This window comes from Mirounga leonina, unplaced genomic scaffold (genome assembly GCF_011800145.1).
Source record: "Mirounga leonina isolate KUSES-001 unplaced genomic scaffold, KU_Mleo_1.0 Mir_114, whole genome shotgun sequence".
Lineage (NCBI taxonomy): Eukaryota > Metazoa > Chordata > Mammalia > Carnivora > Phocidae > Mirounga > Mirounga leonina.
The window spans coordinates 26,780,207-26,799,531 of NW_023270265.1; the positions used below are offsets into that span (position 1 = coordinate 26,780,207).

General features: G+C 58.7%; 3 protein-coding genes across 9 annotated transcripts; 2 read left to right on the top strand and 1 right to left on the bottom strand.

Moving 5' to 3' along the window:
• Window positions 1-343: 343 nt before the first annotated feature.
• MRPL43 (mitochondrial ribosomal protein L43) lies at window positions 344-1,599 on the bottom strand. The gene is made up of 3 exons (XM_035027463.1): window positions 1,400-1,599; window positions 1,204-1,310; window positions 344-1,068 (listed from the first exon to the last, which is right to left on the bottom strand). The coding sequence occupies exons 1-3, from the start codon at window positions 1,528-1,530 to the stop codon at window positions 827-829; spliced, it is 480 nt and encodes a 159-aa protein (XP_034883354.1). The 5' UTR covers window positions 1,531-1,599; the 3' UTR covers window positions 344-826.
• A 93-nt stretch (window positions 1,600-1,692) lies between these two features.
• TWNK (twinkle mtDNA helicase) lies at window positions 1,693-6,683 on the top strand. 5 transcript variants are annotated; one of them, XM_035027438.1, is made up of 6 exons: window positions 1,693-1,777; window positions 3,373-3,499; window positions 3,664-3,927; window positions 4,081-4,188; window positions 4,500-4,641; window positions 5,509-6,683. In XM_035027438.1, exons 3-6 carry the CDS (start codon window positions 3,806-3,808, stop codon window positions 5,827-5,829), a joined length of 693 nt encoding a protein of 230 aa, XP_034883329.1. In that variant the 5' UTR covers window positions 1,693-1,777; window positions 3,373-3,499; window positions 3,664-3,805; the 3' UTR covers window positions 5,830-6,683. The 5 variants fall into 5 exon arrangements, with proteins under 5 accessions (XP_034883329.1, XP_034883308.1, XP_034883300.1 ...); XM_035027417.1 differs by lacking the exon at window positions 1,693-1,777 and adding an exon at window positions 1,787-3,252 and having other exon boundaries at window positions 3,687-3,927; XM_035027433.1 differs by lacking the exon at window positions 1,693-1,777 and adding an exon at window positions 3,060-3,252.
• Window positions 6,684-9,047: 2,364 nt separating this feature from the next.
• LZTS2 (leucine zipper tumor suppressor 2) lies at window positions 9,048-19,148 on the top strand. 3 transcript variants are annotated; one of them, XM_035027452.1, is made up of 5 exons: window positions 9,048-9,132; window positions 14,491-14,940; window positions 15,569-16,231; window positions 16,734-16,991; window positions 17,794-19,148. In XM_035027452.1, the coding sequence occupies exons 2-5, from the start codon at window positions 14,533-14,535 to the stop codon at window positions 18,475-18,477; spliced, it is 2,013 nt and encodes a 670-aa protein (XP_034883343.1). In that variant the 5' UTR covers window positions 9,048-9,132; window positions 14,491-14,532; the 3' UTR covers window positions 18,478-19,148. The 3 variants fall into 3 exon arrangements, with proteins under 3 accessions (XP_034883343.1, XP_034883339.1, XP_034883348.1); XM_035027448.1 differs by lacking the exon at window positions 9,048-9,132 and adding an exon at window positions 11,802-11,905; XM_035027457.1 differs by lacking the exon at window positions 9,048-9,132 and adding an exon at window positions 11,802-11,905 and having other exon boundaries at window positions 15,569-16,216.
• The last annotated feature ends 177 nt before the right edge of the window (window positions 19,149-19,325 follow it).

Here is a 19,325-nt window from a genome sequence, read left to right on the forward strand (position 1 = left end):
GTCAGGACTAGATTAATCACATGGACTTTTTTTTTTTTTTTTTTAAAGATTTTATTTATTTGACAGAGAGAGATACAGCGAGAGAGGGAACACAAGCAGCGGGAGTGGGAGAGGGAGAAGCAGGCTTCCCGCGGAGGAGGGAGCCCGATGCGGGGCTCGATCCCAGGACCCCGGGATCATGACCTGAGCCGAAGGCAGACGCTTAACGACTGAGCCACCCAGGCGCCCCTCACATGGCCTTTGATACTAACCATCCTGAAGGGTTATATGTTCCGCTTCTGGTTTTAGGATAACGAAAAGTGAGGTTATATTTAAAATCTACACATATTTTGAAGACCTCAAGTGTAACCTCGAACATGTTTATTAACCTCAGTTTTCTAATCTAAACATTCACACGGATATAAAGTGATTATCCTAATGCCAGGTCCACAGCAGGGTGGAAGATGCTAGCTCTCTAGCTCAATGGTTACAGAAAAAGGACACGGGGGATTCTTCAGATGCCAATCTTGAAAGCGCTCGCTGGGATTTGAGATCACTGTTATCAATCTGGATTTCAGAAATAAATGCCTGTAATATCCTTGAAGAGTCAGGTTTCAGGGATATCAAATGGGGAAGAATTAGGAGACGAACAAAGTCACTGCCCTGCCTCATAAGCAACGAGAAGACAGCTCTTCTTTATCCCAAGCAAAAGCTTTGGCATCAGTTTCCCTTTTGGTGGGCTCTATCTGCCTGTGTGGGCTTGGAATCCCCTGAACCCAAAGAGGAAGAACCACCTCCACTGGGGTAAGAGTCCAAAGCCTGGGTACTGGAGTTGGTGGGCACCTCTTCATGGCACTTGCGCCTGGGCTAGGGCAGCATCTTGGACCTCTCGCGGGCGCAGCCCACCCAACGTCGTCGGTTTGTTGGTGAAGGGGTGCCACTGGCCCTGGATGCTAGGGCTGTCCGTGTGGAAGGGCTTGCGGATGCGGATCACGTCCAAGCCCGACTGGTCCGCCAGCTTCTGCACCAGCGTCGTAATCTCCTCGACTGACTTGCAGTGGATGCTCTCCTCGCGCACTGCCCCGTTAACTGGCCGAAGGAAGGGGGTCGGAAGAGAGGAAGCGGACGGATCAGGGGTCAGACCAGAGGAAGGCGAGCGGGCCCAGTCTCCACCCCCGCAACCCGCCCGCAGGCGCCCTCCAGCCCTCGTCCGGCCCCACTCACGGTATTCGGCCACTACTCTGGGCACACAGCACGGCCGCGAGTTCACGTATATCACGACCCCCGGGTTCCGTCGGGCGAAGTCGGCCACCTCTCGTTCCACGAACTCCCTGACGAAGCCGAGAAGAGTAAGCACAGCGACCCCTGACCCGGGGCGACCTCAGCTCGGAGAGCACCCCGCGCCCTTCGCCCAGTTCACCTGGCGCCACGAGACGACGGCGCATCGCGGCTGAGGCTAAAGCTGAGACGCTGCAGCTGCTGTACGTAGCGCCCCAGCCCGTTATGGAGGACACTGGCCAGGAAGCGGCTCGGGGTCCCGCGCGCCGTCATGGCCGCAGCGCCCAGGTCGCGCAGGCCAGCCTGGAGGGGCGGCGGGGGAGGGGAGCGAGACGAACGCCGAAGCTTCCGGTTCCGGGAACACCCGCGGCCGGGAGTTTTGCTTCCGCGGTCGCGGCGCGAGGCGCGCCAGTGAACCGCGTTGCGGGCGAGAGGGGCGAGGGGAGGGTAGTGACGCGCGGTCCGGGTCGCGAGCCGCGCAGCTTCTGTCAGAAGAGCCGAGGGAGGACGCGGGGGCGAGGTGAGCGCGGGGACTGGCGGGAGCCGCCCGGTGGCGCTCTGGTCGTGGCGAGTCCCCTTTGAGGGAAGGAGCGGCGAAGAGGGCCTCCCCTTGGGGGCTAGCGCGGTGGGGTCTGGAACGACGCAGGCGGCGGTAGAGATGGCAACGACGAGGAGATCCCTTGGCCGGGCGGGAGCGGTGAAGAGATGATCTAGAGCAAGTAGAGCGGTGAGGCGGTGGCTGTACGGGGCCATAGAGGTGGAGAGCCGGATAGAGGCCCACGGACGTGAAAGATGGGCGTAGATGTGAAGTAGCAATGCAGAGGGGCTGACGAGGGTTCAGAGAGATGTTTATGAGGGACAAGTTGGAAGAAAGAAGCCACCTCGAGTGGGCTCTGTAGAGTGTGCTGTGCAGAGGATCCCTAGGGTCTGACCTAGCGAAGGCACCCAAACCAGGGACGGAAAGCATTTCAATTAGTGACTTCCTCGATTTGACTAGGAATGTGGGTACTCCTTCGAGGTGGGTACCCCCTCCGTATCCTGCTACCCCTGCGTGGGGAGTGGATGGGTCGGAGGGGCCTGCCCAGAAGCTTGGTCCCAGGCTCGCCTCGGAGACGGTACAGGAAGGAGGCTCTCCCAGCCTTGGAGGTACCAGTGTTGCCTGTAACTGCAACTGAAATCCGCCAATATTTGAGGGCACATGGGATCTCCTTCCAGGATGGCCACAGCTGCCTGCGGGCACCGAGCCCCTTTGTGAAGGCCTTGCAGCTCAAGGACCAGACTGGTGCTACTGCTTCCTTCAGCCTTTTCATTGACAAGACCACAGGCCGCTTTCTCTGCATGACCAGCCTAGCAGAGGGCAGCTGGGAAGACTTCCAGGCCAGCGTGGAGGGGCGAGGGGATGGGGCCAGAGAGGGGGTCCTGCTTGGTGAGGCCCCAGAAGCTAAGGACAGTGAGGAGGTCCAGAGGATCTGGGACCGAGCCATACCTCTCTGGGAGCTGCCCGAACCAGAGGAGGCCCAGCTGGCTCGTGTGATGTTTGGCCTTACCAAAGTGACAGATGACACACTCAGGCGTTTCAGTGTGCGGTATTTGCGGCCTGCTCGCAGCCTTGTCTTCCCTTGGCTCTCCCCTGGAGGTTTGGGATTAAGAGGCCTGAAGCTACTAAGTGCTGAAGTCCAGGGAGATGAAGTGCACTATAAGGAAACCACCATTCCCCGGCCTGGTGTCTACCACAATCTGTTTGGGTTACCACTGATCAGTCGGCGAGATGTTGAGGTGGTACTGACAGGTCGAGAGCTGGACAGCCTGGCCTTGAACCAATCCACAGGACTGCCCACCCTTGCCCTACCCCGAGGAACTGCCTGCTTACCCCCTGCCTTGCTCCCTTACCTTGAACAGTTTCGACGTATTGTGCTCTGGCTGGGAGATGACCTTCGGTCCTGGGAAGCTGCCAAGTTGTTTGCCCGAAAACTGAATCCCAAGCGATGCTCCTTGGTACGGCCTGGGGACCAGCAGCCCCGTGCCCTGGAGGCCCTGAACCAAGGCTTAAATCTTTCTCGTATTCTGCGTACTGCCCTGCCTGCGTGGCACAAGTCTATCGTGTCTTTCCGGCAGCTTCGGGAGGAGGTGCTAGGAGAACTGTCAAATGTGGAGCAGGCAGCTGGCATCCGCTGGAACCGCTTCCCAGACCTCAATCGTCTCTTGAAGGGACACCGGAAGGGGGAGCTGACAGTCTTCACAGGTGAGCCCTTGGGAAATCACTACTTGGGGTAAGAGGCAAAGGATCAGGCGACAAAAGCATGTGGGTTTGGGCCATGGCAAATCTTAAAGAGGAGGTTTCTCCCAACTTTGAAGCCCTTGCTCCAGGTCTTGGTTTTAAGGGTAGAACTTTCCTCCCTCACCCAGGTCTGTGTTCAACCCCCCTGCAGGGCCAACTGGCAGTGGAAAGACGACATTCATCAGTGAGTATGCCCTGGATTTGTGTACCCAGGGGGTAAACACACTCTGGGGTAGCTTTGAGATCAGCAACGTGAGACTAGCCCGGGTCATGCTGACACAGTTCGCTGTGGGGCGGCTAGAAGAGCAACTGGACAAATACGACGAGTGGGCAGACCGCTTTGAGGACTTGCCTCTCTATTTCATGACTTTTCATGGGCAGCAGAGCATCAGGTAAGATTCCAAGGCCTAGGGTTTTCAAAGAATGGAAGGGCAGGAGAACAGATCCCCAACAGAATTTTCAGGAATGCTGGCTTTTCTGCTGGGATGGTTTAAAGAGACTACTTATAATTGACTCTTGAATTCATTGCCTTTTCCTCTTCCCAGGACTGTAATAGACACAATGCAACATGCAGTATACGTCTATGACATTTGTCATGTGGTCATCGACAATCTGCAGTTCATGATGGGGCATGAGCAGCTGTCCACAGACAGGTGACATCCTCTTGTCTCTCTGGAACCCACTTGAACATGCAATTCTTCTCATGCAGTTGGCCCCTAGGCGTGCATACTGTACTCTTTTGTTTTCTGACATGTGTGTTTGCACACACCACCCCATACGTATTTCTGTCTCATAGAGGTGTGGGTTGTGGCAGTAGGAAGTATGGATAGGGACCTAAGTGTGAGTCCTTGGGTAGAGTGGGTTGGGGCGGTTTGTGGGGAGATGTGAATGAATTGCGTGTGGGTATGTTCTTGTCCTTCTCTCTGTGTCTGATAATGTCTTTACTTTGATGGGGTTGGGGCAGGATTGCAGCTCAAGACTACATCGTTGGGGCCTTTCGAAAGTTTGCAACAGACAATAGCTGCCATGTGACACTGGTCATTCATCCCCGGAAGGAGGATGATGATAAGGAACTGCAGACAGCATCAATTTTTGGTTCAGCCAAAGTAAGTGGCCTTTAGAGGAGCCCAAGTTTTGGAGAGTAGAGGGGACAGGTGTGACCAGGGATGGCCTTCATTCAGCCTTAAATCATCTTGACTGTCCACCTGGAAGAGGCAGGAGACAGCTGCCTCTGGGGCCATGACATGAGGAACACATGTGCTAGGAATATAAAGGCTGATAATAGTTGGTCCTTTGCCTTCACATCGGAGTTCACATCGTCCAGTGGGGAAAATAGTGAGACAGTGATTATAACTCAGTATAAGAGCTATGATAGGCAACATAGGTATTTGGGGAACAATGAGACATCTGAGTCAGCCTGGACATCTGGAGAGACTTCCTTGCCCATTCGGGGAGAGGAGGTATCAAAAGAGGTTGGGTTGAGTTCTGGCAGACAGTAAGTGTTAAATAATCGAATAAATGGGAGGGCTTTCTGGGCAGCAGGACCGATGCGGTCCTGGAGCTTCCAGGGATATGCTGAGTGCCTGTTACATGCTAGGCCTGGGCTGGGCACAGGGAATCCAGGGTGAGGAGCACAAACTATGCCACCATGGAACAAACATGGAGCTGGGGAAGAGAGTGACACAGAAGTGCAAAGATGGTGGTTCTTTATGGGGATCAAGAATGGTCTCTGATGAAGTGTGACATTCAGACCGAGACCTGAACGATAAGAAGCTGGGGTTGAGTGGGGTGGTGAGCTGTGGAGAAGTGTCACAAGCAGAGGAGTCCGGGGCAGTGAGGTAGTCAAGGAACTGAAAGACAGGTGGCCCCATCATCATGGTCAGTAGTTCAGGGAGCTTTGCCATTCTTCCCTGGACCTTCAGCCTTTCTTTCTGCTTCTCACTGCTCTTCCTCCTTCTGCCCCCATCCCCCAGGCAAGCCAAGAAGCGGACAACGTTCTGATTCTACAGGACAGGAAGCTGGTAACTGGTCCAGGGAAACGGTATCTGCAGGTATCCAAGAACCGCTTTGATGGAGATGTAGGTGTCTTCCCACTGGAATTCAACAAGAGCTCTCTCACCTTTTCCATACCACCAAAGAGCAAGGCTCGGCTCAAGAAGGTCAAGGATGACAATGGGCTAGTGACCAAAAAGCCTTCTTCTGGCAAAAAGGGGGCTGTGCCCCAGAACTCCAAGACTTGCTTGGGTCAGGCCCACCACCCCTACCAGCCAGACCCCTCCAAGCCCTCAAGGTGAAGGCAGTGCAGAGCTGGACACTGAAATGAGCCTGACAGAACAGGCTGGGACACAGACTTTCTTAGCCCTCTGCTAAGGCTACCTCTGTCCTGTGGTCCTAAGCTAGGGACCCTCCTCCGTCAGAGGGGCCTAACCTAGGGCAGAATTCCATCCTGAGAGAATGCAATTTAACAGATATCTGAGAGCCTCCAGTGTGCCATATACAGCACTGACAAGACAGGTGAGGCCCCTGCTTCTCTAGAACCCACGATCTGGTAAGGGAGACAAGAAAAATAATACAAAACAGTGTCAAACGGTGAGATATACTATGAAGAAAAAACAGTAATGCAATAGTGCTTACAGGCTAGTTTAAGGTCTGAATAGGTATCTCTAAGCAGAGGACCCTGGAGATGGGGCCTAAAGAACTAGGATTGAGCCATGTGAACATCTGGAGAAAGAGGGATCCAAGCAGAGGGAAAATTAGACACACAGGCCCTGTGGTGGGAATGAGCAAATTGAGTGCAAAGCCCTGGGTTCAGACCCTGAACCTGGAAGGGAATAGAGGACTTCTTGCCAAAACTCCAGCCTAGGTTTCTGGAGCCACAGGGTGATACACGGTGGGTATCATACTCTGCTGCCTCCTCTGGACCCTGCCATGTGGTGGCACTCGCTACCATTGGATCCTAGGTGCTTGGCCCTGTATTATCAGGGCCCCAAAGGTGGAACTGGCTGGAGAAGAAAGCTGTGAACCCAGAGTGCCTGCCACCTGGACACTGATTCCATGTTATGCTGCCTCAGACCACTGGAGTGGACATAGTCATGACTTTTTGTAGAGCCTTTTCTAGTTTTACTGAAAAAAATTTTCCATTGCCTTTGTTTCTGTGTTTTTTCTTATTTGTCCACCAGATGTCTCCCCAGTCTATAACTGGATTTTCCTCTTGATTTGAATAGGGAGTCTTTGAGCTGTGCACTCCCAAGGAAGCAAGGGCATTAAAGGGCCTTGACCCACACATCCCTTTATGCCTCTTCTTGGCTCAGGGATGACAGGATGGTGCCTCTTTATCCCTATCTTCCCTGAAGATCTCCATGTAATCCCTGGCAGAGGTGTGGGTCACTGGGCCACACGCCTAGGCCCTGCCTGACCGGCTGTCCCTAGGTGATACGAGCCACTCACTGACCTCTCAGTGTGGACACATGCTCAGTGTCTTATCTGGCTCCCCATCCATTTCCCTCGTCCTTGTACACTATTTCTCTTACGTTCGTATGTGTCAGAACTCCTGGGACTCTTTAAAAATGCAGAACCTAGGGCCTACTCTCTCCCCAATAAACACGCACACAGACGTTTTTAATTCTGAAGGTCTGAGGAAAGGCACAGGATTCCTCATTTTTAACAAGTACTGAAGGAGATTGTAAAGTTAGAGGCCTTGTCAGAAATAGTCCTAAATGAGGGCACTTTCCCATCTCACTTCCTGTGATAGCCTAAAGTCCCATTTTCCCTTTAGATTTGCATGCAAGGATAGTCAGAATGCAAGATGTTCTGAGGGGGCTGGGGAGAAGGCTTTTGTAAGGGTGAGCAGAGGTTTCCTGCTCCCTTGAAGCAGGTCTGCCTTACCAAGTTCTCCCAGTCCACCTAAGGAGGCTGCTTCTGGGGCCCTGTGGAAGGCTCTGGGGTCTCTGGTCTGTTGTATGTGAGAACTGTGGCTACAACTGTCTCCTGAAACAGACCCTGGAACAAAGCTGTTCTCTGGGGAAGAACCTGCGGGGGAGGGAGGGGGTAGCTCCTCCAGGGCCTCCCTTCTTGGGGGTCTCTCCCAGACTGGCTGGAGCCAGTCCTCCTAATCCCGCAGTAATCATTCCCAGCCGCTGGCTGGTCTATGCCTCATCCAGGATCTGTAACACTGAACGTCAGCCATACCTTCCAGATGCACGCCACCGGGTCATTCCTACCTCTAAGGATTCTGGTCTACTGGGAACGCCTGGTGTGTTCTCAGGAAATCCTTGAGGGATTTCCATTAGGGCCTTTGTGAGGTCTCTGCCAATTGGGGATAGAGGGATAGATACACACTTGCCTGTCTTGCCCTACACTCCTAGCAGACTCCCCCACACAGCACAAACCAGAATGATGGGAGGCGAAGTTAATGCTCCCCCAGCCACACCCCCTACACACATTCCTTTGCACACCTGTCTTAAACTCCTCACATCAAGACTAAAGTATGTTCAGGAGTCTCTGGAGCCTAGAGAGCAGTGGGGGATCCCTGGGTCCTATGTAAGGTCCCTGGGAGCCACGTCCCTATACCCAACCAGAGTGGGTGGATTGAGGCAAATTACCTGGGCTCTGCCTATATCCAATTGAATATTAAGAATCTCCCTGAGAGTTCAGGAAGGGCTTGGCCAAGCAGGGTCCAGCTGGATCTGCAGCCCTGTCCTCAGATTTAGTGTCATTTTTATCTGTGAGGGGGCATCTTGGGTCCTCCAGTAGCTTCTTTACTACAGGTGGGTTTGAGAAGAGACTAAATTCACTGGACTCCTGCTGCCCAAGTACTCACGCTGCAAGTATGGCCCAGATACCTGTAGATACCACAGTCTGTGCCTTCCCACAGGCTGCTTTGGGTGCCACGGGGGGAGCCCTAGGTGCCTCCCTGCAATACAGGGCAACTTCCTGTTTGTGCCTGTGGGTGGAATTTTATGAGTCGAAGGGAAGCCTGGCTATGCTCTGTGGGGGGGCCAGAACTGGCAAACATGCTCACCTGGGCAGACACCTACTCCGGGGGAGGGGAGGTGCTGGTTCTGCTAGGGCAGTTCCGACCGACCGCAGGGTGGGGCGGGGTCTGTTTTGGTGAAACCCGAGCCGTCTTTGTCTGCTTCCTAGGGGTTTTCCTTGTTCCCGGGGAATGAGCTGAGAGTGGACCCGGTTTGGCTCCCTACAGGGCAGGGCAGGGGCAGTAAAGCCCTATCGTCAACTTGGTTAGGGCGGCCAGGTAGTTTAGTTCTCGGTCACGTGCTGCTCGTCCCTTCCCCAGGTCGGAAACCAAATCCAGAAAGCTGTGAAGTCGGAGGCCAGAGGGGCAGCCTCAGGCCACCGTCGAGCTACCGCTGGGCTGGGTACCGGGTCGGCTGTTGCGGGGGTGCTGGGCAGACCACTCCCCTCCCTGGGTCGGGGGCGCGGCCTCAGCCGCCCCGCCCCGCTCCACCAGGCCGGGCCAGGCGGGCGCCCGGAGTCCGGAGCCCGGAGCTGGCTGGGAGCCGGCAGATCCGCGGCGAGGAGGTGCCCGCGCTGGAGCAGGAGCCGGGCGGGAGCTGGAGCCGCGGCGCAGGTGGCGCTGGGTGAGTGGTGGGGCCGTGGAGGTGTCGGAACTCCAGCCTCCGGCACATCCCGGCTCCGGAGCGAACTTTCCCGGTCTGGGGAAGCCGGGGGTTGGAGTGAGGAGGGGGTCCTATTCTGGGGTGGGGGCGGGGGTGCACGCGGGGAGCCTGAACAGGGAACCGAGACGGCAACTCACACCGAGGGGTCCACACACGCGCGCACACAGACCCACGCACTTGGGACACACGAACACACGTGCACTCAGGAAAGGACGCGCCCAGTGGGTTACCCTTGCAGTCCCTGGAGCAGCGCCACGGGCCCACACGGACCCCCAGCGGACAAGGTGCTCTGCTGTCGCGTACTTGACGGGGGTGGGAGAAAAGGGCTGCCCGGCGACCGCCGACGGGGGCGAGCCGGGTGGGACACCTCCGGAGGTTCCTGCTTCCTGGCCGCCCACAGGTGAAGACTAAGACGTAAACAGGCGCCGAGTACGTGATCGCTTCGGAGACAAGTGGGCTGTGCTTCCCCACCCCCGCGTCAGGGCGAGGACCTGCCTCCCCAGTCCTGGGCGAGTCTGCGAGGTCTCCTGTCGGGCTGTATTCCATTCTCCGCCTCAAGAAATGTTAAGCCTTCCCACAGAAATGGGAGCACAACGCCCCCTGGAGTCCGGGTAGCGCAAGACTGAAGACTGTAGGGCTCGGTGGGGTTACCTGGGCTCCGCTCCTTCCTTCACCCGAACGCGTTCATGGTGCCCTCATCCCTGAAGGTATCGGAGGACGGCGCTATTTTTGATGGCAGTGTACGGCAACCCCCGCCCCATACCTCCAGTCTGGGGAGCAGCTGCCTGAGCGCCGGTGGTCCCCTTCCTGCCACCACCCCTCCTTGCAGAACTGGGACCTCCTCCCCTCACTGTACGAACGGAAAGCCCACTCGTGCAAGAGTGGGAGTCCTCCTTTCCCAGAGAATGCACGAGGGTAAATGTGCCCTAAGTACGGGAGTGGGCCCATCTCCCTGCCCTAGAAGGGAGGATGAACCCCCTCTCCCAGGGAATGAGGGAGTGGGCAGCGGCCCTCTGCCTCCCTCTCTGCCCCACCCTCCACCCCTCCACCCCTCCACACATGCTGAGCCCAGCTGCTGCCTGAGCTTCTGGGCTGGCTGCCAGAAAGGGGAGGAGGCTCCTGGTGCCCCAAGAGGCTGGGATCAGGGCAAGGCCAGAGGAGGGGTCTCTACGGGAGGGGGGCTCAGTTTGTTCTTGTGAGGATCAGGGTCTGGGGTGAGCCTGAGGGTGGTTGGGCTATGTCTCCCTTTCCAGGGAAAAAGAAAGAAAAACAACCCCTTTCCATAGAGCTAAAAATAGGGCTGAGAGCCGGCCAGGGCTGTGGCCTGGAAGGGGGGGATGCTCCTTCCTGGGGCAGAGGAGCTCTGGCAGGCCTTGGCGTTGGGGGTGGGGATGCAAGTAGGGGGTGGGAGGCGGTCCTTGTCCAGGGCTGTGGGCATTCGCTGGCCTGACTGGGGCACAGAGACCCCTCGGGGAAAGTCTGTGTGGTAGAATGTTTGTGAAACACCACGTGTATGTGTAAGTTGTCTGAATGAGACCACCAATGTGTGAAAGATGCTTAGGAGAGGAAGCCCATTTGAGATTGTGCCTCGGTAGGAAGGCCTTTGAGTCTATGTGAAAGACTCTGCACAGCAAGATGTGTGACAGTTTGTGTGTGAGTTGGCCTGAAAGATTATGGAAAGAAGGAACATGGAACCACGTGATGGATGAGACTGTGTGATTGTGGCTGCAGGGGACTGAATGTGGGAAAGGTCGTGTGGGTGTTATGAAGACTGTGTTGTTTGCAAGAGGGTGAGAATATCTGTGACCCTGAGAAGACAGAGGAGTGTTGTCAGCTGTGAGGCTGGTGTAGGTTCGGACTGTAGGTTTGGACCGCCTCAACCCAGTGACTGTTGGGGAGGGAGGGCAGGGGCTGCCGCTCTCCCAGCAATGACCTCTGTCTTAACAAATGATTCTGAAGGAAGGTTGGGGAGCAGACAGCCGCGCCCGGGACAGGCCTGGGCTCGCGGGGTCGAGAGGGTACAGTGCTGGGGAGCCGGGTAGGGGCCCCCAGGGCTGGGGGGGTGACGGTGTATTCTCCGAATGTGTCGCCAGGTGGCGCCACCTCCGCAAATCCGAATATGCCTCTATTAACCGCTGGGGGTGGGGCAGGCACGGCCCGAGCCTGGGTCCCCGACCGGTCCTGGGGAGCAAGGGCCCGGCAGCCGGGGAGGGTTGGGGGGGCAGCTGACCCTCGGCGCCCCGCTCCGGACTCCGAAACCGGAGAGTGTGTCTTGCGGGGCAGGCTTCGATCGAGGAGCGGAGGGGGAAGGGCGGCCGCTGTGGCGCCCGGCCCTTTGTGCTCGAACAATGACCAGCTGCCGCTGGCCCCGGGGCCCGAGTAGGGGTAGAGGGTGACCCGCCGCCGCCGCCGAGTCCTGAGCCGACCGGGCTTCGAGGGGAGGGGGGGAATCCCGAGTCCCGTGGCGCCGTCCCCGCGTGCGCCCGGCCGGCCTCGCGTGACGCGGGGTGCCTGCGCGTGTCCGCGCCCGGGGCGGGGACGCCCCTCGGACCCCTCCCCCGCGCTGCGCCGCCCACTCGGGCCGGACGGGGGCCGGTCGGGCCGGGGGCGCCGCGGAGGCGGGGCCGGGCCGGGCCGGGCGGCTCCGAGTGGCCGCGCGCGGGCTGGAGCCGGGCGGCAAGCCTGTGGAGCGCTGGGGGCGGCCCGGGGCTGAGCATGGAGCGGCGCGGCGGAGGTGAGGGGGGGCCGGGGCTGGGAGGCGACCTGGGGGCGCCCCCAACTTCTGCGCGGCGGAGGGCCGGTGCGGAGGCGGCATCCCCCAGCCGACCCCACTTAATGGAAGCGGAGAAAGGGGGGGGTTGCTCTGGAGGGTGGGTTGGGGGCTCCGGCTTCCTGTCGCGGAATGGGATCTCGTGATCCCAGACTTGATCCCGTTTGACTGGTCTTTGGAGTTCGGTGGGGGGAGACTTTCCCCAACTCTTCAGCCCCGAAACAGGTCTGTGGGAGTTCAGCTTAGCCAGACCTGCCCGGGGCCCTGGCTGAACCCAGCGCTTGGCTGCCCCCAGCCCACTAAGGGTGTGTGTGCGTATGTGTGTGTGTGTGTGTGCGCGCGCGCGCGCTGGGCCAGAGTGATTACTCAGGGAGTGCTGGGGAGAGCCAGGGGTTCCCTTTCCCACAGCCACAACGCATTTCTCAAAATGGAGCCTCCACTTGCCCCTCCTTCTCTCTCGGGCTCCCGCTCTTAGAGCCCGGCTGGCTGGGCCTGGCTTCCCAGAGGCCTGGCTCTGGCTCCCTGAGTGTCTGGCTCTCAGGGCCCAGTTTTTATAGCTCTTCTGGGTTTAGGGGCCTCTGGCTCCGTGGGATTCAGGGGCCCAGACTCACTGGGTCAGCCTGTCTCCTTGTCTGCCTGACCCTGGGGCCTCTCTGAGTCTTTGTCTCTTGTCTCTTGGGTCCCTGTCTTTCTCTGAGTCTGTCTCTCTCCTCCCCTTACTTCTCACTTTCTCAGTGCTCACTGAAGTGGGCAAATGCAGACAGAGGTGCCAGCCTCCACTGCCCCCTAAGAAGCCCCTTCCCCACAGCTTTCTCCGTGCCCTGGAGTGGTGTGGGAGAGGGCAGGAGATGGGGTGTGCCATCTGCTTAGCCCAGGGCTGGCACTTGGTGGGTGCACTCTGCTCTCCCCCAGGTCCCAAGCCCTAGCTCCTCCACCCTCAGTCTGGATACCTTCCTGGTTCTCAGGGTCCTTTGACTCGAGCGGGGAGGTGGAGGGTGGGCCTAGTGGAATACAAGCAAGAAAGAAGGGGGATAGACCAAAGGAGTCAGATAATGTGTCTCTCCTTTCCCCACACTCCAGTGAGTGACAAGAACCAGGCTCCTGCTCACCCAGTTGGCCCTGCTTGCCACCCAGGCTCCCACCCACTCTCACACATGCCCTATCCACATACACACACTCGTCTGTACACACTTGTGCACACTCACTTTCCTGTTCGTATGCTCGTGTAAGATGCAGGGGGGGTTAACATATAAACTCGTGTATCTGAAGAGACATCTATCCAAAGACACTCAGAGAGTTGCACTCATACACCACGAATTCACTTATCCTATATGCAGTTATTACTTGTGCGTATTTTCTGAGGGATCCCGAAGCACGCACGTACTCTTTTATGACATATTAATCCACACACATGAATAATAGGAATGTACTGATACAACTATTCAAACATACATATACTCACACACGCGCATTCATGATGTTTTCACACATTTTCACAGACGCATTTCCACGCGCCTGTGCACAGTCTCACACACACCAATAAGTACAGACACAAACTCCTGTTCCTACGCAATTCTCTGTCCACTTCTTGGCCCCCACTCTGCATGATGATTTCAGCAGATGCCTGAGTCCTGCTCTTCGGCCTCAGGCCTGGGGAGGGAGTTCCGGGTGGAGACTTGCTGTCCCCTTCCAGGAAGGAGCAGAGCCTGGGGAGGTGGAGCCCTCTTCCCTGGGTTCCAGGGAAGTGAGATCTGAGAGCAGCTGCCAGAGGTGATGGTGGGGCTTTCACCCTCATCCCCTCCGGGCTGCTCTGGAGACTGTCTAAAGCCGGATGGTTTCACAGAACCAGAGGTTGGCCGCAGGCCTGTGTAGGCTCCTTTAGGCCAGACTGATTGGGTGTGGTAAGGCTCGGAGTTGTCATGGAAGCAAGCAGGAGCCTGCATCCACCTCTAGAAGGCAGGAGACCCCAGAGGGCACCTGTGCACTCCCTAAAAGCTCTGGGTTTCTTGTTTGGCCGGCTCCATCCTTGCCGCCTCTCCGTCTGGGAGAAACAGGCCCAGCTGGGGGAGGCTGGGCGCTGCCTGGCCTTGGCTCTTTATTCCCTAATTACCATCTGAGTTGCTGACTGTGTCCCTGAGGTTGCCTCTGCCCCAAGTGCCCTCTAATGAGGCCACCTGTCCCAGGGGACCAGAAACCTGTGCTGGGAGCTGGTAGAGAACTCCCTCCTAAACTTGAGTCCCGAACTCTGTGAGGGATGCAGGTTTGGGCGGGGCACTGCGTCACCAGCAGGCCTCCCTTCCCCTCATCTTCCTTGCTTGGTAAGGTCAGCCCTTAGCACTGCTCAGACCAGAGTTGGACGGTGATCTGGATCCCAGGAAGACCCGAGTTTCATGCCAGTGCTTGGAGGAGGAGCCTTCGGGGATCAGGGCTTGTACCCGATCTCAGGAGGCTGTTTGACGTGGGACAAGGGGTCAGGAGAGGGACTCGGGGACTTGTATAGGGAGGGGCCTCAAGGTGAAGGGACTCTGACGCCACTGCCCTGCTCACAGGTTCCCCTGGAGGCCCTTGGCCAGGCCTGAGCCTCTGTCGCCATGGCCATTGTGCAGACTCTGCCAGTGCCACTCGAGCCCGCTCCTGAGGCCACCACTGCCCCACAAGCTCCAGCCATGGGCAGCGTGAGCAGCCTCATCTCAGGCCGGCCCTGCCCCGGGGGGCCAGCTCCTCCCCGCCACCATGGCCCCCCTGGGCCCACCTTCTTCCGCCAGCAGGATGGCCTGCTCCGGGGTGGCTATGAGGCACAGGAGCCGCTGTGCCCAGCTGTGCCCCCTCGGAAGACCGTCCCTGGCACCAGCTTCACCTACATCAACGAGGACTTCCGGACAGAGTCACCCTCCAGCCCGAGCAGTGACATTGAGGATGCCCGAGAACAGCGGGCACGCAACGCCCATCTGCGCGGCCCCCCACCCAAGCTCATCCCTGTCTCTGGAAAGCTGGAGAAGGTAAGGACCAGCCCTTCCTTTGGGGCCTGGGTGGAATCAGGAGCCCCCTGAAGAAGCTGGAATTTGGGGGCCGATTTAGAGGAGAGAATGTGGGCTGCAGATTCACCAGACCTGGGTTCTAATCCCAGCTCTGCCTCATTCCAGCTGCATGAGCTCAGGGAAGTCACTTATCCTTTCTGAGCCAGAGGTTCTGTATCTGCAATGTGGAGGCACCAGGTCAGCTCTCCTGAGATGGTCGGGAGCATCCCATCACACAGTGTATGTCAGTGTTGAGCCTAGTGCCTGTCACACAACACGTGCTCAGTAAAGGTGAGCTGCTCAGACTCCTGTAACTGTGCAACGGCTACGCATCTGACTCTGAACGAGGCCTTTAACTTTGCTGAGCCTCCATTTGCTCATCTGTAAAACGGGCACAGTGATAATATTTTGCTCATGTGGCTGTTGTAATGATTAGCGATGAACCTTTTAAGTGGCTTGCCATAAAGGGTATCAGGAGGCCCTCAGCGGTGGTAGCAATTAGTATTAATGTGTGGGGATTGGGGACCCCAGATCGGAGAGCAGGGAGTATGATAAGGGCTTTGAAAGATTGGGCAGCTCATCCCCAGTGTCACGTGGCACCTCATTTCAGAACATGGAGAAAATCCTGATCCGCCCAACAGCCTTCAAGCCGGTGCTGCCCAAACCTCGAGGGGCACCATCCCTACCTAGCTTCCTGGGTCCTCGGGCCGCCGGACTGTCTGGGAGCCAGGGCAGCCTAACACAGCTGTTCGGGGGCCCTGCCTCGTCCTCGTCCTCCTCCTCCTCCTCGGCTGCTGACAAACCCCTGGCACTGAGTGGCTGGACCAGCGGCTGCCCATCAGGGACACTGTCTGACTCCGGCCGAAATTCACTGTCCAGCCTGCCCACCTACAGCACCGGGGGTGCAGAGCCAGCCAGCCACTCCCCAGGCGGGCACCTGCCCTCCCATGGCCCTGCGCGGGGGGCACTGCCCGGGCCAGCCCGAGGGGCCCCTACTGGGCCCTCCCACTCGGACAGTGGCCGATCCTCCTCCAGCAAGAGCACAGGCTCCCTGGGAGGCCGTGTGGCTGGGGGGCTCTTGGGCAGTGGTGCCCGGGCCTCGCCTGACAGCAGCTCCTGTGGGGAGCGCTCCCCACCCCCGCCCCCACCCCCTCCACCCCCTTCGGATGAGGCCCTGCTGCACTGTGTCCTGGAAGGAAAGCTCCACGACCGTGAGGCAGAGCTGCAGCAGCTGCGGGACAGTCTGGACGAGAGTGAGGTGACCGTGTGCCAGGTGTGGTCAGCAGTGATGGTGGGGGTGGTCCGGCCGGACAGCCGCAGGAGCCGGGAGTCCAGGGAGCACTCCCGTGTGTGCCCGGGAGGGGGGGGGCGGCAGGTGAGGCCCAGCTGTCGGGCTTCACCTGGGGAGTGGTGAGGGGTCCCGGCCAGCACCGCCGTTGGCTGTCCTCAGACTTGAGCGAGACACTTCACGGGGCTGAGCCTCGCTCTCCTCAGCTAGAGATGGGCACATGTCTGGCCTCCTGGGGTTCGGATGAGGATTAAGTAAGGCAGAGGCTGTGGAGCGCTTAGAATGACGCCCGGCACCTAGGAATTTCTGCAGGGGCGTTTGCTATCATGGACATTGTCCCGAGAACCCTAGAAGTGGTTGTGACTAGAGTTACCGTAATTATTCTTGAGTGGTTGGATGGCCTTTCCGGTCCCCGAGCCCAGCCAAGAGCCGTTGGTGACCTGGGAGCAGTGGGCGGGGGGCACCCAGGTCTGCCTTCTGTCCCCAGGCGTATGAGGAGCGGCAGCGGCACTGGCCGCGGGAGCGGGAGCTGCCACGGGACGACAGCACGGCCCAGGCCCAGCGGGCGCAGCGGGCCCACCAGCTGCTCCAGCTGCAGGTGTTCCAGCTGCAGCACGAGAAGCGGCAGCTGCAGGACGACTTCGCGCAGCTGCTGCAGGAGCGGGAGCAGCTAGAGCGGCGCTGTGCCACCTTCGAGCGGGAGCAGCGGGAGCTCGGGCCACGGCTCGAGGAGACCAAGTGGGAGGTGGGCCAGGCCGGGAGGGGCGGGGAGCGGGGCCTCCTGGGACGAGCCCTGGGCCCAGGGGTCCAGCCATTAACACCCCCCCACCCAGCCTGCTACTCCCAGAGGTCCTCCCCATCCTCACCTCCGGGAGATGAAGATCTCCCTCTGACCTCCCTTCCTGGGGCGGGGAGGGGGTCCCCTTGTGCCCCCGTTTTAGGTCTCCTCGTTGCTCGGGTCGAGTGCTCACCTAGCCAGTGGCCTTCCCATCCACTGCCTCCCGACCAATAAGAATGTAGAGCCTGCTACGCACCCAGAACTTTCTAGCCGTTACTTAGAGTGGATCTTCCGATCCTCAGAACAGCCCTGGGAGGCGGCTATTGTTAACACCCCCATTTTTGAGATGAGGAAGGCTGGAGCCCAGAATTACGATTAGGCAGTGGCAGAGCTGAGATTTGAACTCAGGCCTGTGGCTCCATCATCTGCGCTTTTCACCAAAATGCCGTGGCGCCTCCCGGTGGAAGTGTGGGCACTGCCCTCAGTGGCTCCCAGTCCTGCAAAACCTGCCACCAGCCAGTCCTGGGCCTCTGTGATGGTTTAAAGTCACCTGCTTTGAAGGAAAAAGATCTGGGTCTGTGTTTTACGTCGGCCGCTTACTAGCTTATATGTGGCCTTGGACGTGTCACCGGGCTCGCCTCAGTGTCTCCATCCGTGTCGTGCGTGTCATGATCAAACAAGCTCTCCCCAAACACCCCGCGTGATCTCAGGGCCTGGCCCTCTGGGAGAAGCCCTCTCACCCCCCTCCCCGGCCCCCTCCCACCCCTAGGTGTGCCAGAAGTCAGGTGAGATCTCCCTGCTGAAGCAGCAGCTGAAGGAGGCCCAGGCAGAGCTGGTGCAGAAGGGCAGCGAGCTGGTGGCCCTGCGGGTGGCGCTGCGAGAAGCCCGAGGCGCGCTCCGGGCCAGCGAGGGCCGGGCGCGGGGCCTGCAGGAGGCGGCCCGGGCTCGGGAGCTGGAGCTGGAGGCCTGTTCCCAGGAGCTGCAGCAGCACCGCCGGGAGGCCGAGCGGCTCCGAGAGAAAGCTGGCCAGCTGGACAGCGAGGCGGCCGGACTCCGGGAAGCCCCCGGGTCACCTGCCGCCGCCGACCCATTCCTCCTGGCAGAGAGCGATGAGGCCAAGGCGCAGCGGGCGGCCGCCGGGGCCGGGAGCAGCCTGCGCGCCCAGGTGGAGCGGCTGCGGGCAGAGCTGCAGCGGGAGCGGCGGCGGGGTGAGGAGCAGCGGGACAGCTTCGAGGGGGAGCGGCTGGCCTGGCAGGCGGAGAAGGAGCAGGTGATCCGCTACCAGAAGCAGCTGCAGCACAACTACATCCAGATGTACCGGCGCAACCGGCAGCTGGAGCAGGAGCTGCGGCAGCTGAGCCTGGAGCTGGAGGCCCGGGAGCTCGCCGAGCTGGGCCTGGCCGAGCCGGCCCCCTGCATCTGCCTGGAGGAGATCACCGCCACCGAAATCTAGGGCCCTTGGCATCCCAGATCTGCGGGGAGCTCTGCCGAAGGGGGGAGGTGGCGGGAGCCTCAGGTCCACGGAGGTCCCCAAAGTCTTGAGGGCCCCAGAACCACTCGTCCCCTGGGATCCAGGCCTCTGGGCCTCTGCCAAGACCTTGGGGCGGCCCTGTGACTTGGATGAGCAAGATCAGACTCCTTGAAGGTCCCCGTTTCACGGTCACGCAGAGGCTCCTGCTCGCTTGACCCATTTCACCCCCCTTCTGCCGCCATTGCCACTCTGCCAAGCGCATTCATCCCAGACGCCAGGGGGCTGGGAGGAGGAGGAGGAGGGGGCGCCTTCGTTTCCACACTCTTCCCTACCCCAAAGCCAGAGAGAGCCAGACAGCGCCAGCTGCCCCAGATGTGCCTGCCCCCACCCTGCCCGTGTCGGGGGCCAGGGCTGGGACTGGGATGTGACCCCCAGGCTCCAGCCCTGCAGCCTCTCTCCTGGGACAAGGGGGCTGTAGTCAGACCAAAGGAAGAACTCAGCATTGTCTTGTTTATTTGTGTTTGTGACCAAGTGGCCCCTCCCCACACCCAGGTTTATGGCCTCGTTTTCACTTGTATATTTTTCCACACTGTAAATTTCTTGTACAAACCCAAAGAAAAAAATTAAAAAATCTTTTGTTTTTAAAAAAAAAAGATGAGTGTGCTAGGTAGAGATTATGGGAACTTCTTTGACCCCTACCCCCAGGCCCCCTCAATTTGCTGGCTAATCCCCTACCCCTCATAGGGATCTTGGGGAGGGAAAGAGTGATGGGGGAAGGACAAATCCAGTAGAAAGTGTGAGGTCCTAGCGGACCACGACATGAAATGGTC